This window comes from Marmota monax, unplaced genomic scaffold (assembly GCF_021218885.2).
Source record: "Marmota monax isolate L192 unplaced genomic scaffold, Marmota_monax_Labrador192_F-V1.1 WCK01_AAM20220418_F8-fsc00020, whole genome shotgun sequence".
NCBI classification, from domain to species: Eukaryota; Metazoa; Chordata; class Mammalia; order Rodentia; family Sciuridae; genus Marmota; species Marmota monax.
The window spans coordinates 13,775,630-13,789,665 of record NW_026692912.1 but is presented as its reverse complement, the minus strand read 5'-3'; the positions used below and the strand labels follow the sequence as shown (position 1 = coordinate 13,789,665).

At 45.9% G+C, this 14,036-nt stretch overlaps 1 protein-coding gene across 8 annotated transcripts in view; it reads left to right on the top strand.

Moving 5' to 3' along the window:
- The window catches only part of Cdk5rap2 (CDK5 regulatory subunit associated protein 2), a 194,481-nt gene that overhangs the window by 138,136 nt on the left and 42,309 nt on the right, over positions 1-14,036 (top strand). For all 8 annotated transcript variants that reach the window (XM_046451711.2, XM_046451710.2, XM_058581650.1 and 5 more), the window contains 2 exons: positions 1,270-1,843; positions 3,530-3,762. In XM_046451711.2, coding sequence (XP_046307667.1) covers positions 1,270-1,843; positions 3,530-3,762 — 807 coding nt within the window. The remainder of the gene's footprint in view (positions 1-1,269; positions 1,844-3,529; positions 3,763-14,036) is intronic.

Genomic DNA, 14,036 nt, shown 5'->3' with positions numbered 1-14,036 from the left:
TCCACTTCTCAAACCAGTTGGGCTGCATCTCTGGTATTTGAGCCAGCTAATAGACACTGGCTCCTGACTGGTGTGAGTCAGTGAAACAGCTCACACTCAAGGGGACATCAAGGCATCGCCCGGAAACTCACCAATGCTGAAAGGAGGACTCTTCTGTTATGGATGTATAGAAGTACTACTCTGTAATGTTGCTTCATGAGTCCCTCAGTATTTCCCAGACTGTTAATGACTTCTACCTGTGCTAGGTACTATATTAAGCACTGAGAAAGTGAGGATGAAAGGACCCAGTCCTGCTGAAAAGGAACCTGCAGACTAGTTATTAATTGCTGTGTAAATGCTGACTGTGGTGCCTGCTTTGGCCCCCAGCTTGTGGTGCTTTGTCATGGTAATAAGTGTAAGATGCATGGAGGGGAGTGGCTTTTGCATAGTTGGGAGGTGGGGCTTGCAGGGGAGGAAAATGAGAGCTGGCATTGAAGGACAAGTAGGGTTCACTGAGTAGGAGTGGAATGGAGGGCTGAGCGTAGGCTACTCCAGGCAGAGGGCACAGCTTATGTGAAAGTGTTGGAGGCATGAGTCCACACACCGGGCATTGGGAATCATAGTCAGTTTCTGGAAAATCTCCTAGCTGGTGTGGGGTGATAATCCTGGAAAGGTTGCCTGGAATCAGATCATGGAAGGTCACAGGTAGGTAGTGGGGATACTGATGAGTTTTGATATATAGTTGGTTTATTATGGTTATGTTCACTCTTTGAACTTTTTTTTTCTGAGAAAGAGGTTGCATTGAGAGGTGAAAGGGTATGTTAGTTTTCTATCGCTGTGACAAAAACCCTAAGATCAACTGAGAAGAAGGATAAGTTTATCTTAGCTTCAGGTTTCAGAGGTTTCTGAGTGTAGTTGCTTTGGGCCTCTGGTGAGGCGAACATCATGGCAGGGAGCAGCAGTAGAGCCAAGCTACTCACCTCCTGGTGTCCAGGAAGCACAGGGGAGGAACAGTATCCTGCCCTCAAGGGCCGTCCCCAGCGAAGCCACTTTCTTCTACTGATTCCCTCTTCTAAAGGTTCCCAATAGAGCCACAGCCGAGTGAACAAGACCTTCGCAAATGGGCCATTGGGGTATATTTAATATCCAAATCAACAGAAGGAAGGGCCAGGGACAGGTAGGCTCGTCAGGAGGCTGTTGCTTTGTCTTGGTTCTGCTGTGGCAATAACAGGGGGAGCAGATGTGGATTGCGGCAAAGGAGATGCTGACATACATATATTTGATTTCCAGATCCTGAAATTTGTCTGTCTGATGATGTTCCCATGTTACCAGCATGCAAGGAGAATTCTGAAGATTTTCTGGGCCCAATGTCAGTAGCTACTCACTTGAGTTCTAAGAGTCAGCTTTCTGTTAAAGTCAACGTGACTGAGACTGACCAGTCTGAGAACATCAGTACCTTAAATGATGTGGAAAACTTAAAACAGAAAATCTGTGACTTGGAAGCTGAGCTGGCGGGCTACCGGGATTTCATATTTCAGCTTCAAAAACACTCCCAGTGCAGTGAGGCCATTATTACAGTTTTGTGTGGGACAGAAGGGGCCCCAGATGGGTTGAATAAGCCCAAGGGCAGTGCTGATGAAGAAGAAATGACCTTTTCCAGTTTGCACCAAGTACGATATGTGAAGCACATGAAAATCCTCCATCCTCTGGCCCCAGAGATGATTGATGGCAGGATGGTTGAGGGCCTCAAGCAGCAGCTGCTGGACCAGGGGGATGAGTTGCCGAAGGAGCAGAATTTGAACTTGGAACTCTTCAGTGAAATCCACAACCTGCAGAATAAGTTCAGAGAGATCTCACCCTCGAGGTACACTCCACCTCTGCCTTTTCCCCACTTAAGCCTGCAGTCCATCCATGTTGCCACTAGGCAGGAGCCCGTGAGCTACAGGGAACAGTGCTGTGTGACAGGCGGTGTGTGTGATAGGGAAGGCAGTCAGGCCTGTGGAGAAGTCAAATGTGAGGCCACAAACATGGTGCCCACGCACACCAACATCATTTACAAATGGTGCATCTTCTGAAGTTGGCAGGGCAAAGTTTGCCCTCGTCAGGTTGGGGCCTGGGAGAGGTTTCATACCAATCGCTGGGTGAATTATAGTGCTGTGGCTGAACTGCAGTGTTTATTCCTGGACTCTATTATTGGCTTTTGCTGCTCTGTGGAACTAAGACTGACGTCCTAGGCAGGGTGGGAGGAATATAATTATTTTCCATATCTTTACCCTTTAAGGTCATCTTAGAGAAATAAGTCTGTGTTGAAAGAGAAGAATTCTTAGGTCATGAAGATAATGCTTTATGAGTATAAATAGATACAGTTTTGCTTCATGAGATATGGCAAAAATGGGATCATTTGTAAAGTTGACCTTCATCCATCACTAATTTGAGACAAACACATTGTTCTGGATTGTCGGGAGGCAGAGTGAGTTTTTCAAGACTTCCCAAGCAGTGAGGTTGAAGGAGGCTTGTATTTTTTTGACTGGCTGATACGTGAGGCCTCTGGTCAGGAACTTCTCTTATTTGATCCTCCAAAGTTCCCTGAGTAAGAGATGCTCTAAACTCATTTTCATAGATAAGAAACAGCCTCAGATAGGTTGCTGTGACCTGCCTGTGAGTGTCCACAACTGGTCAGAAGCGTTGCCAGATTTGAGACCTACGTAGTCCCACTCTGGTACCCATGTTCCTCCTCCTCCGTAAAACTGATCCCCATCCTTAATACTGGCATGTCCATTCATGGCCTTGAGAGTGCTGGCATGAGGGAAGGGGAACATGTGAACAGAAATGTTGGCCAGGCTTCTCTGGAGCCAGGCCGCTGTGGCCACAGTGTATATGGGCCACTTTGCCACCTACTGACACTGTGGATCCACAGGGGAAAGACGGCACTGGTGGCCGGGAGCAAGGCAGTGCTGCATGAGAGCTTTGCATTTAGAGATGGTTGGAATCCTACAAGTTCACCACATTTCCAACTTCTCGATCCGTTTCCTTTTCTATAAAAGCAGAGTTCATCAGATAACAAATACAGTATTTCTCTCAGTGACTGACAGGCCCTAGACACTCACTGAATGGTGGCTTGGAGCAGGATTATTCCCTGACCTTTTTGTTGACAGGAGAATCCTGGCTTTTTCCCCCTGCCATACACTTTCTTTTTTGTACTTCTTAAGGATTTTTGGGTGACTTTGCTGACCTTTGTTTCTGAATCTGGCATAGTGTTTTTGAAGAGTATATGGAAACTAATTGTTCTTCAGAGTTCTTGCCAATCTCTACTTTAATTGGGGGCTTTATAAGGTTAAAAATATTGCAGAAAGATCTTAGTTCTAGCATTCATTGGCTGTTTGAACTCAAAGGAGTGACCTTGTACAGTTTCATTTTTTTCCTAACATATATATCCTTGTACAGCTGCAGGCTTTTAAAAATTTTGCTATGTCATTTTTCCAATTAGTGCTAAGGTCACAAAAATTCAATTCTGAAATGGCAAAAGCATTTTCTTTTCCCCTTTTATCAGATACGATTCATTAGTTCAGTCCCAAGCCAGGGAGCTGTCCCTTCAGCGGCAGCAGATTAAGGACAGCCACGGCATCTGTGTCATGTACCATCAACATGTGAACACCATGATCAAGGCGTTCGAGGAGTTGCTGCAGGCCAGCGACGTGGATCACTGTGTGGCCGAGGGCTTCCAGGAGCAGCTGAATCAGTGTGCAGAGCTCCTGGACAGACTGGAAACTCTGTTTCTCAATGGTAAGTGGGCTGAGGGACATGAGTCCTACCACATGGAATTGATTTGGGACTTCTTAGGTGGGCACGGAAGGAAGTGACTCCTTGCTGTTAGTTACCTACTGCAGACCTTGACCAGGTGGCAGCGGAACCACACTACTGGCCACTTCTCCTCCAGTGGCCACCTCCACATGGCAGCAATCTGCACTGTCCAAGCCAGGGGTCCAGTTTCGATGCTTCTGGGGCCACACTGGGGAGGCATATCAGTGAAGCCAGCCAATGGGTGCTGTCCTCAGCCATGGCCATGGGGTTGCTTGTTCTTGCAGATTTTCTAGAGAAGATGAGAATTGGTCCCTGTCCTTCATTATTTGTCGTCTTTTTTTTTTTGCTGAAAAATCATGAGTTTTAGACATTGGCAATCCCCCCCCCCCAAAAAAAAAATCCCTGTTCAAGCAAACAAAATCTTTATCAGTTAAGAAATATATCTAAGGGTCCAATTGGCCAGAAAGGGGTGAAAGGCTGGTCCTTTGCTATTTGCGAGGTATTTTAATAATGTTAATGCAATAAACCTCTTTTTTCTTTCTTGAGACCATAAGAAATCCCACATAGCCTCCCCTGGCTATCAATTGTTAGCATTTTGCTGCCTTTGTTTGCTACATTTCCCCTACTTCCCCTCCACACACACACACACACACACACACACACACACACGTTATCATCTTTCTGAACCCTGCAAGGTTGTATTGGCTACATATCCCTTCCCCTGTCTACATCAGTGTGTAGTTTTTCAGGTCAAGGACATTCTCCTTCACACCCATGGTACAATTATCAAAGTCAAAAGTAGCACATTATCTAATATACCATTGTATGATATATAGTAGAGATTCAGATTTTTTTTGCTTTTTAATACCCAGCTTATTACTTTTTTTTGCATTACAATCCTTATTACACATATAGAGCACAATTTTTTGTATCTCTGTTTATAAAGTATGTTCACGTCAATTTATGCCATTATACAAGTACTTTTTTTGCATTACAATTCTTAATACACATATATACCACAATTTTTCATATCTCTGTTTGTATATAAGGTATGTTGACACCCAATTCAAGTCTTCATACATGTACTTTGTATAATGATGACCATCACATTCCACCATCCTTGCTAATCCCCTTCCCCCTCCCTTTTCTTCTCACTCCTCTTCCCTATCTAGAATTAATCTAATCCTCCCATGATGTCCCTTCCTAACCCACCAAGAGTCACTCCCCTTATATCAGAGAAAACATTTGGCATTTGTTTTTTGGGATTGGCTGACTTCACTTAGCATTATCTTCCCTAGTGCCATCCATTTACCTGCAAATGCCATGATTTTGTTCTTTTTTAATGCTGACTAATATTCCATTGTGTATAAATGCCACATTTTTTTTTTTTTATCCATTCATCCACTGAAGGACATCTAGGTTGGCTCCACAGTTTAGCTATTGTGAATTGTGCTGCTATAAACATTGATGTGGCTGTGTCCCTGTAGTATGCTGTTTTTAAGTCCTTTGGGTATAGTCTGATAAGAAGAATAGCTGGGTCAAATGGTGGTTTCATACCCAGTTTTCCAAGAAATCTCCATACTGCTTTCCAAATTGGCTGCACCAATTTGCAGTTCCACCAGCAATGTATGAGTGTACCTTTTCCCCCACATCCTCGCCAACACTTATTGTTGTTTGTCTTCATAATAACTGCCATTCTGACTGGAGTCAGATTAAATCTTAGAGTAGTTTTGATTTGCATTTCTCTGCTTGCCCGAGATGATGAGCATTTTTTCATATATTTGTTGATTGATTGTGTATCCTCTTCTGAGAAGTGTCTGTTCAGGTCCTTGGCCCATTTGTTGATTGGGTTATGTTTTTTTGGTGCTTAGCTTCTTGAGTTCTTAATATACCCTAGAGATTAGTGCTCACTGATGTCTGTCTCATTCCTACCCTGTTCCCCCTCCCCTCCCTTCCCCTCACCCAGTGGATTAGCATCCACTTATCAGAGAAAACATACTGCCTTTGGTTTTGGGGGATTGGCTTACTTTACTTAGCATAATATTCTCCAACTCCATCCATTTACCTGCAAATGCCATAATTTTATTCTCTTTTAATGCTGAGTAATATTCCATTGTGTATATATACCACAGTTTCTGTATGCATTCATCTATAGAAGGGCATCTAGGTTGGTTCCACAGTTTGGCAATTGTGAATTGTGCTGCTATAAACATTGATTTTTCTGTATCACTGTAGTATGCTGTTCTTAAATCCTTTGGATATAGACCGAGGAGTGGGATAGTTGGGTCAGATGGTGGTTCCATACCAAGATTTTAAGGAATCTCCATACTACTTTCTAGATTGGTTACACTGTCTATGAATGAGTGTCCAAGCCCTCTTTGTATATTTTATTTAGAGACAGGGTCTTGATGAGTTGCTTAGGCCTTACTAAGTGGCCTGGGTTGGCTTTGAACTTGCTAGCCTCCTGCCGCAGCCTCCTGAGAACCACTGGCATGAGCCGCTGCACCCATCTCAATGTTTTTTTGTTGTTGTTGTTTGTTTGTTTGTTTTTGTTTTTTAATGAAAATTTTTATTCTTGATCCTGATCTAGGTTCTAGTCCCCATGTTACTTTTTTTTTTTTTCTTCTTTGTTCTAGGGATTGAACCGAGGGCCTTGCACATGCTAGGCAAGCACTGTACTTCTGAGTCACACACCCCAACCCCATGTAACCATTAGTTGACATGTCTCTGTGGTCTCTTTGATCTGGAGTTGTTCCTCACCCTTTCTTTATCTTTTGTGATATTGATGTGCTTGATGGGTTTAGATTGGTCTCTCATTTTGGGATTACCTGCTGTTTCCGTATAATCTGATTTATGGTTGGATCAGAGTACTTATTCAGCTTTGGCAAGAATGCCACATAGACGACATTTTGTTCTCATGATATCCCATGAAGAAGGCACAGGATTCACTTCTCCCATTTTCATTGACACCTTCACGAGCCACAGTGGTGTCTGTCTGGTTTCTTCACTGTAAATTATATTTCCCTGTGTAACAGCTAACTGGTGGGACTACTTTGTAACTCCTGAAGTAGGCCATTCATGTTTGAACGTTTACTCAGGAGTTTATACCATCCCTGGATTCTTGCTCCAGTCAAATGTTACAATGGTTGAGGCAATGTGGTTTTGTTTTTCTCTAACATCAGCATTCCTCTTCCTTTATTATCAGGTAACAGCTAAAAGAAGGATGCATTCTACATTAGTTTCCTTTATTTCTGTATTTGTTACTTGTTAATTATCAATATAGGCTTATAGATTATTTTATTCATCGGACTTTTTCCCATTCTTTTTTTCACATTGATGCTCAAATTGTTTCAGATTGTTAAGTTGCATGTTCCAAAGGTGGACATGTCTCCCTCATTTCAGGAGCCCTTTCTTCCTTTCAGCCACAACAAAGATGATTAGTCTTCTTACACTGTGCCTTTCTCCGAGTCAGTCATTTCTCCAAGTAGGCTTGGTTTCTTTCAGTGGGGAGTGCTATTTACAATCCAAGACTCAGTGCTGAGTGCGTTCATGGCCACTAGAGTGTGTTTCCAGGCCCTCAGGCAGGCAGAACTGGTGTGTGTGTATGTAAATATTAAATTCATTTTAAACTCATTGCTTCACAATGCTACCCGAGTCCATGCACACCCGCTGGTTCTTTCTTGTCTTTCCCACCTCCTCATTTGCGTTTCCCTTCCCCTTCAGTGAGAACCCTGCTCTAGCAGCATCAGTCTCTTTGCTGATTTGCTCATTTCTATGACATATGCAGATGGTTCCAGAATTGCTTCATCCATACAACAAAAGTCTGCTAGAAGAATTCATTTGTTTGTTGTTCTTTTTGTTTTTAGGCTAAGGGCATATAATCAGGAGTTGAATTTAAAAGTTACTTGGTTTTATTTTTTCCACAGTATCCTTATGTTATTTATTTGAAATACAGTTATATTCATTTGTTTCTACTTGTATTTAATTTTAGGGTTTTTATTTTTACCCTGTATCTTTCTTAACTTAATTTTCTTATTCATTTATGAAATATCTGAACATGGTTGCAAAGTCAAAACTTCTTTCCTTCCACATTGCCTTTTTGAAGTCTTTTCTTCTTCTCCTCCTCCTCCCCCCCCCCAATTCCATCCCCAGTCATGCTAAGCACATGCTCTCCCACAGAGCCGCAGCCTGAAGTCATTATCTTTGTCCCTCTCCCTTACACCTATTGGCATTACTCTCGTCCCCCTTTCTCTCTTAACCCGGTTGGGCTTAGGCTTTCCACCATTCTCACCTTTCCACAGAAGGGCGCTGGTTAAGGCACCAGCAACTTCTGCTTTGCCAGATTCAGTGGTCATGTCTTCTCTCAGACTACAGCATTGTTGGCAGGTCCACAGCTCCCTCCTTGGGGAAAGGCTATGCTCACCTGGCCTCTAAGGGGCCCCGTTTAGAGTTCCCGCTCCTCTGCCCTCCGCGGCCCTGGGTCTGGCCAGTCTTCATCCCTTGCTGCAGTTTGCACTGGTGTCCCCGCTGCCTGCTGCCCCAGCCCACCTCTGTGCCTCCACCCTTGCCCAGCACAGTCCATTTCCACACAGTGGTCAGAGCGACCTTTAAAAATGTCAGGCAGACCATGTCCCTTCTCTGCTTAGAAATGAGAGGCTTCTTTGAGTCAGTGGGAAAGTACAGATGTACTTTTTAAGCTGGGCCCGTACTGCCCGGCTCTGCCCCCTCCTCCCAGCCAGCCAGCTCTCCCTCCCTACCCTCTGTGACCTTGCAGCTGCCCGTCTGCCTGAGAGGCGCCTTCTCCAGGCCTCTGTGGGTTCTTTCTCTCTGGCGACCCTCAGCAGTTCTTGCCTTTCCCAGTTTTTCCCTTCTGAGAAGGGCCTCTGACGACTGTGTAAACAGCCAGCGTCCCGCCCACTGCTGGCCTTTCTTCTCCCCTGGCCCTGCTCTGTGTCCTCTCTCCTGCTTGCCACCACCTTGCGTATCTGTCTTTGGCCTGGGAGTCTGCTTGCCCTGCTGGGCTCTGGGCCCCCCAGGGGCACGGACCTTGTCCCATGTGTCCGCTGCTATAGCACTAGGACATAAGCAGCCTCGGTGTAGAGGGCACGCAGTGCACGTCTGCTGAGACCAAAGTGTGCAAGTGAATCCCAGTTTCATAGCCGAGCAGAGCGTGGCCCAGTGGGAGGAAGCCCCCCTCTGTGAGCATTTATGGAGTGCACAGCAGAGCTGGCATTTCAAGTGTGTTCCTCTTGGTGTCATGCATGTTATTTGATTGAAACTTCACAGTGACCTTGGAGGGGAGGATGAATCCAGTTTTACCTACGCTGAACTGAGCTTCAGGAATGTCCTTGCACATCTAGCACGTGGGTCTTGCAGGGAAGAGCGCAGTCCCGGGGGTGGGCTGAGAGCTCTGGCTCCCCACCCGTGGGCTGTGGACCTTCAGCACTTCATGAGAAAATGAATTTCTTCACCTGTGAACCTGGCATGCTGACCCCAATTCACAGTGTTGTGTTAAGGGTTGAATTAAATCATGGACGTGAAGCCACGGCCATTGCTCAGTAGGCGGCTCTCTGGGGCCTAGCGCTTCTGGCATCGTACTCCTGCACCAGTCTGTTTTCTAGGGGATTTAGCCATAACCAAAGAGTGGCACTCAGAGACACAGCTGACTTGGGGGAAACCAGGATTTGATTCTGTTCTTCTGTCTTCTTACGTAAATGACACATGGTCCAAGAGGGTCCACGTTTGCTCAGTTCCATTCCAGGATATGAGAAGGGATGGTTTGCCTGTCTGGGTGTCGTCAGCGCTTTTCCCAAAGAGCTGGCAGAGGCTGAGTTTTCTAGTACTAGTTCCCCAGTACCTTTGAGCACAGGGTATAAGAGCACTTGGCTTTTCCTAGCTTTATAAAAATGCACCCTCTTTTGGCTGCTTTCAGATAAGCTGATTTTCATCTTATTAGTGGGGAAATAACTGGGCGACTGACAGAGCAGTGTCTCCCAGGCCCAAGGTGTGTCCCTGTCTCTTTCCTTCCTGCAGCCCTCATCCTGTCTTGGCAGTGCCAAGCCAGAAGGGAGCGCACCCTGGCACCAGCTTGCCACCCCGCCCCACCATGGAGCTGCCCCTTGCTTTACTTTTCAGTTACTGACTTTGACCGCCCAGGGAAGTCCCACTTCTTGTTTGCTGTGGGTTCTGGAGGCAGGAGCATGCCAGGAGTAGCAGACGCCACACATATAAAACTTTATTTTCTTCCCCAAAAGACCTAAAAATTCCAGAAACTTCACTACAGCTTCTTTTGGTAAAGAGGAAAATGTAACATAGAGGCAGGTCTTTTCTTAGATGCCATGTAAGTGTTCTGGTTCCTGAATTATGATGTAGTTTTAGTCCCATGGCTTGGGTTCCTTAAAATTTAAATACCAGCTTTTAAAAATCAATACAGAACATTACATGTTTACTGTGGAATAACACATGACTAAAATCTTGTGATTGCATCATTTACACGGTGATGCATGAACACCCTGGAGCTTACATGCCTAGATCTTTTTAACATGTGTGTATTTTTTATGGAAACACAACTATTTGCAACTTACACTTTGTTTTCTCTGAAGTTTTAATGAAATAACATGTATGACACCATTAATAATACTAATGTACACTTTAAAGTTTAGTGGCCCCAAGAGCATTCTTGTGTGTAAAGGTACCACAATTAATCCTTCCCCATTAGATGGACATGTAGGTTATTTCCAGTTTGGGTGCTCTTATAAAGAACACTGAATTGGAATCTTTGTGCGTGTCCTTGGCATTTCTTTCATAGTGTTTAGTTGGTAGAATCTAAGGCGTAGGATGATAGCATGGTTTCTTAATGCTCATCAGGGAGAGAACTGGAATTCCTCTTTAGCTCCAAGAAACTAGGACTCCCCTGTAGGAGTCTGGAATTCTGCAAGATTTGGGGCGGTATGTACCTTTCTCTGGGGTGAGGGTCTGTAGCTTTTAGATGCCCCAAGAGGGCTGGGACACAAAATAGATCAGTGACTGTTGTTGCGACCAGGTTTCCTCCCGTGTCCTCGTCCTGGTGCCTCCCCAGACCAGCTGCACAGACGAGGAAGGCAGTGTTTTACTCCAAATGTTTCGAGCAACGTACAAAGAAGACTGTGAGTGGTCCCTTAGTGAGCTCACTGTGGGTGTCAGGGTCTGGCCACGTGACAGAGGACAGCTGTTGGCATCCCTTGCCTCAGCACTCCTTTGCTGTAAGAGATGGACCCCAAAGCTCATTTCTTCTTGAGGCCCTGCATAGCCCGCCTTTTCCAGCCTTCTACCCTCTGGTTGGTGATGGTGATGGTGGTGAAGAAGACAATGAGGAAACGAGGAAGGCTGACCTTTGTCGGGGGTTGCTGTGTGCTAGCCTGTGAGGAAGCATTACACATTATCCTTGTTTATTATGAGGACAGAGAGGATAATTCACTTCTTCAGGGTCACATGGGAATTTGGAGAACTTGATTTAGAGCCAGCAGTTTACTTCCACAGCCCGTCCTCCTAACCTCCACGTGCTGCCTTCTCAGTCCACCAAGTTGCACGTGCTGGGGGTGCACTGGTCACCTGTTTCTGTGGCCAGGCCTTGTGTTTCTCCACTTCCATGCCTGCTCCACCAGGCCCTTTCCACCAAGGCTGCCCTCTTTCTCCACTTAAGGAAATGACACCCATCCGCCAGAAAGCTTTCTTTGTTCAAGCCACGGAAGCAAGATCTATTCCTTTTCTTCACTTCTGGATTGTTTGCAGCTCACACATGACATTCATGTCTGGCCCTGGGATGGAGGAGGCCCTCACAGGGTGGAAAGAAGAGGACCTTTGACCTCAGAGGTTTGAGTTCAGACCCCAGCTTCATGTGCCACTTACTCCTTAAGGGTCAGGTTTCCTCTGTGGGGATAGTAGCACCTGTCTTAACAAAGTTGCTTGAAAGGATTAAATGAGATGAGCGAGTTTGGTGTCCTGCTTGGCAAACAGTGGGCACTCAGGAGCTGACCGTGATGACCCAGGCTTTCAGATCAGATGGAGGGTTTTGGCTTTTAATTACCCCTGCAATCTGCTCTCCCCAGAGCCCCTTAGCTTTTTCTTACCTTTATAAAGTAGTTCTTTCTGCCTCAAAGATATAGCTCCACTCCCCCTCCCCTAAATTTCCCCAGCAGCCATGCTGGATTGTGCTTGCCTCCACAGCCACATGCTGCCCTTTATCTCAATATTGTCATCTAATTGTCTTCTGGGTCCATTGTTCCCACTCAGAGGTGAACTCTTCAAGGGCAGGATGGCTCCTAGCCATCTCTGTATTCCGGGTCTAACGGGGTACCTGTGTCCAGTTACTAATGAGATGGAAAGGAAGAAATATTTGGGTCACATTGGAGATGCCAGTCTATGGTGTGTGACTGCACCTTCTCTGGCCTATGGGGGCTTCTTCAATGGCAGCTGTGTACAGGATGGATTAATGTGCAGAGGAGACTGGGAGGGGGTGTTAATCTGTCAGTCTGTCTTGCATCATGGTCTTGTTTGGAAATGAAGGGGATAACCGGGTGTTTTTTTATTTGTAAAGATGAAGTCCCCCCACTGCCACAGACTGCACAGCTTTTAGATGTAGCAATAGGATTTGCCTGAGAGATGGCAGCAGCATTTTCATGACATGCATCCTAAGCATTTGGAATAGCCTAACAGATGGTTTCCTGTCACCTGTGTGAAGGCAGTTTCCACCAAGAAATTCAATGCATCAGTTGTTATGATCTCTCTATGAATCCCACAATAACCATTTGTCATTGAGTTTTAAAGAACCCTGTTGTGATAGGGGAACATGTGGGATTCTATTGTTGTTGAGTTATTGTAAGTTCCCCAAAGAGTCTTTGTTTGAAAAAGAGAGAACCCATGCTGCTGGTGGCATTAGGGTCACCTCCTTCTGTGGCCACAGGTTTTGTTAGGAATGGAGGAGAGGTCTTTGATGGGTTTATGGTCAGGAGACTCAGGATGCTTAAAGCCTGCCTCAAACCAAGGGTACCCACCCTAGAGGTTCCTGAGGGAGGTGTGCGCTGAAGAACACTGATGCGTGTGGAGCGGGGTCTCACCTGGCTGTTTGCCTGGTGGTACATTATGACTCTTAAGCTCTTGGGAAGGCTGGGCTGGGACAGATGGTTCATCCTCGGGGTTGACTGGGTCAAAGTCTATCATCAGCTGAATGTTGGAAGCTGCCCTGGTATGGACATGTGATGAAAAATGCTGATTGAGATGTTCCCTAACATATGAGGGTTGGTTGCGATCTGGGACTTAACTACGGTCAAGGTCTTCGAGTTTGACTGGATCGGCTGTGGCTTTCCCCCTTGAGAGGTCTGCCAGCCTCTCCCTGCCTTGCAAGACATCAAAATATCTTTACACCACTTTGGCTGGGCACTCTGTGATGGTATTAGCTATGAGGCTGCCCCCACCCCCCTTGCTTATGAACTGGAAATCTCAGTAATGCTAGAGTGAGAATGGGGTGCCTTGAGAGAGCTGGACATGAGCCCTCCTGGACTCGGCTTCTTGGCTGCTAAGGCTGTGCTTGAGGGATTATCGGGAGGCCCAGAGTCATACCCAGGGCCTGGCGCCCACTCGCTCAGGCCCATCTGATTCCTTCCCGGTGGTGCAGTGCCCCTCAGTGCCCTGCTGTGGAGGATGGCTTTCAGGCCTTTATGTGCCACTGGCTCTTGGTGCCCAGGCGGCCAGCCGGCTAGGATATAGCGTGAGCTCGGTTGGCCATGCCGGCGCCTGGGAGTTGTAGGTGGGAACCGTGAGCCATGAAGCAAGCAGGCAAGCTCGGGATCTTCTCCCTGTGCTGCTGTGTTGGAGAACTTTTCCTTTTAGGAGTAGTTTTGAAAATTGTATGTGTGGGTGCAGTTTAATTATAGTCTCATTTTTCGAGTGCTGCTGTAGAAGGGTTTGTTTTTTTCTTTAGCCATGCGTCAGTTTCTTCAAAGAGCTCATCCCGGTCTGCAATTTCCAGGGTTCTGAAGTATTTTAAAAATAAAGTTGTTAGCCTCTTTGAAATCTGGGCTCATGCTTCCTTTCAAACAGCAAATGATGACATGCAGGAATAGAGCAGCACGTCTTTCGCCCAGCAACATTCTGAGCTTTATTCTGTTTTCTTTTGTCATCCCCTTTCGTCCTCTCCCTGCTGCAGACAGTGGTTTTTTCAGCTCACTCGAGCACTCCTTTGCCCAGTAATCTTAGTTCTGAGGTCTTTCCTAGGAAAT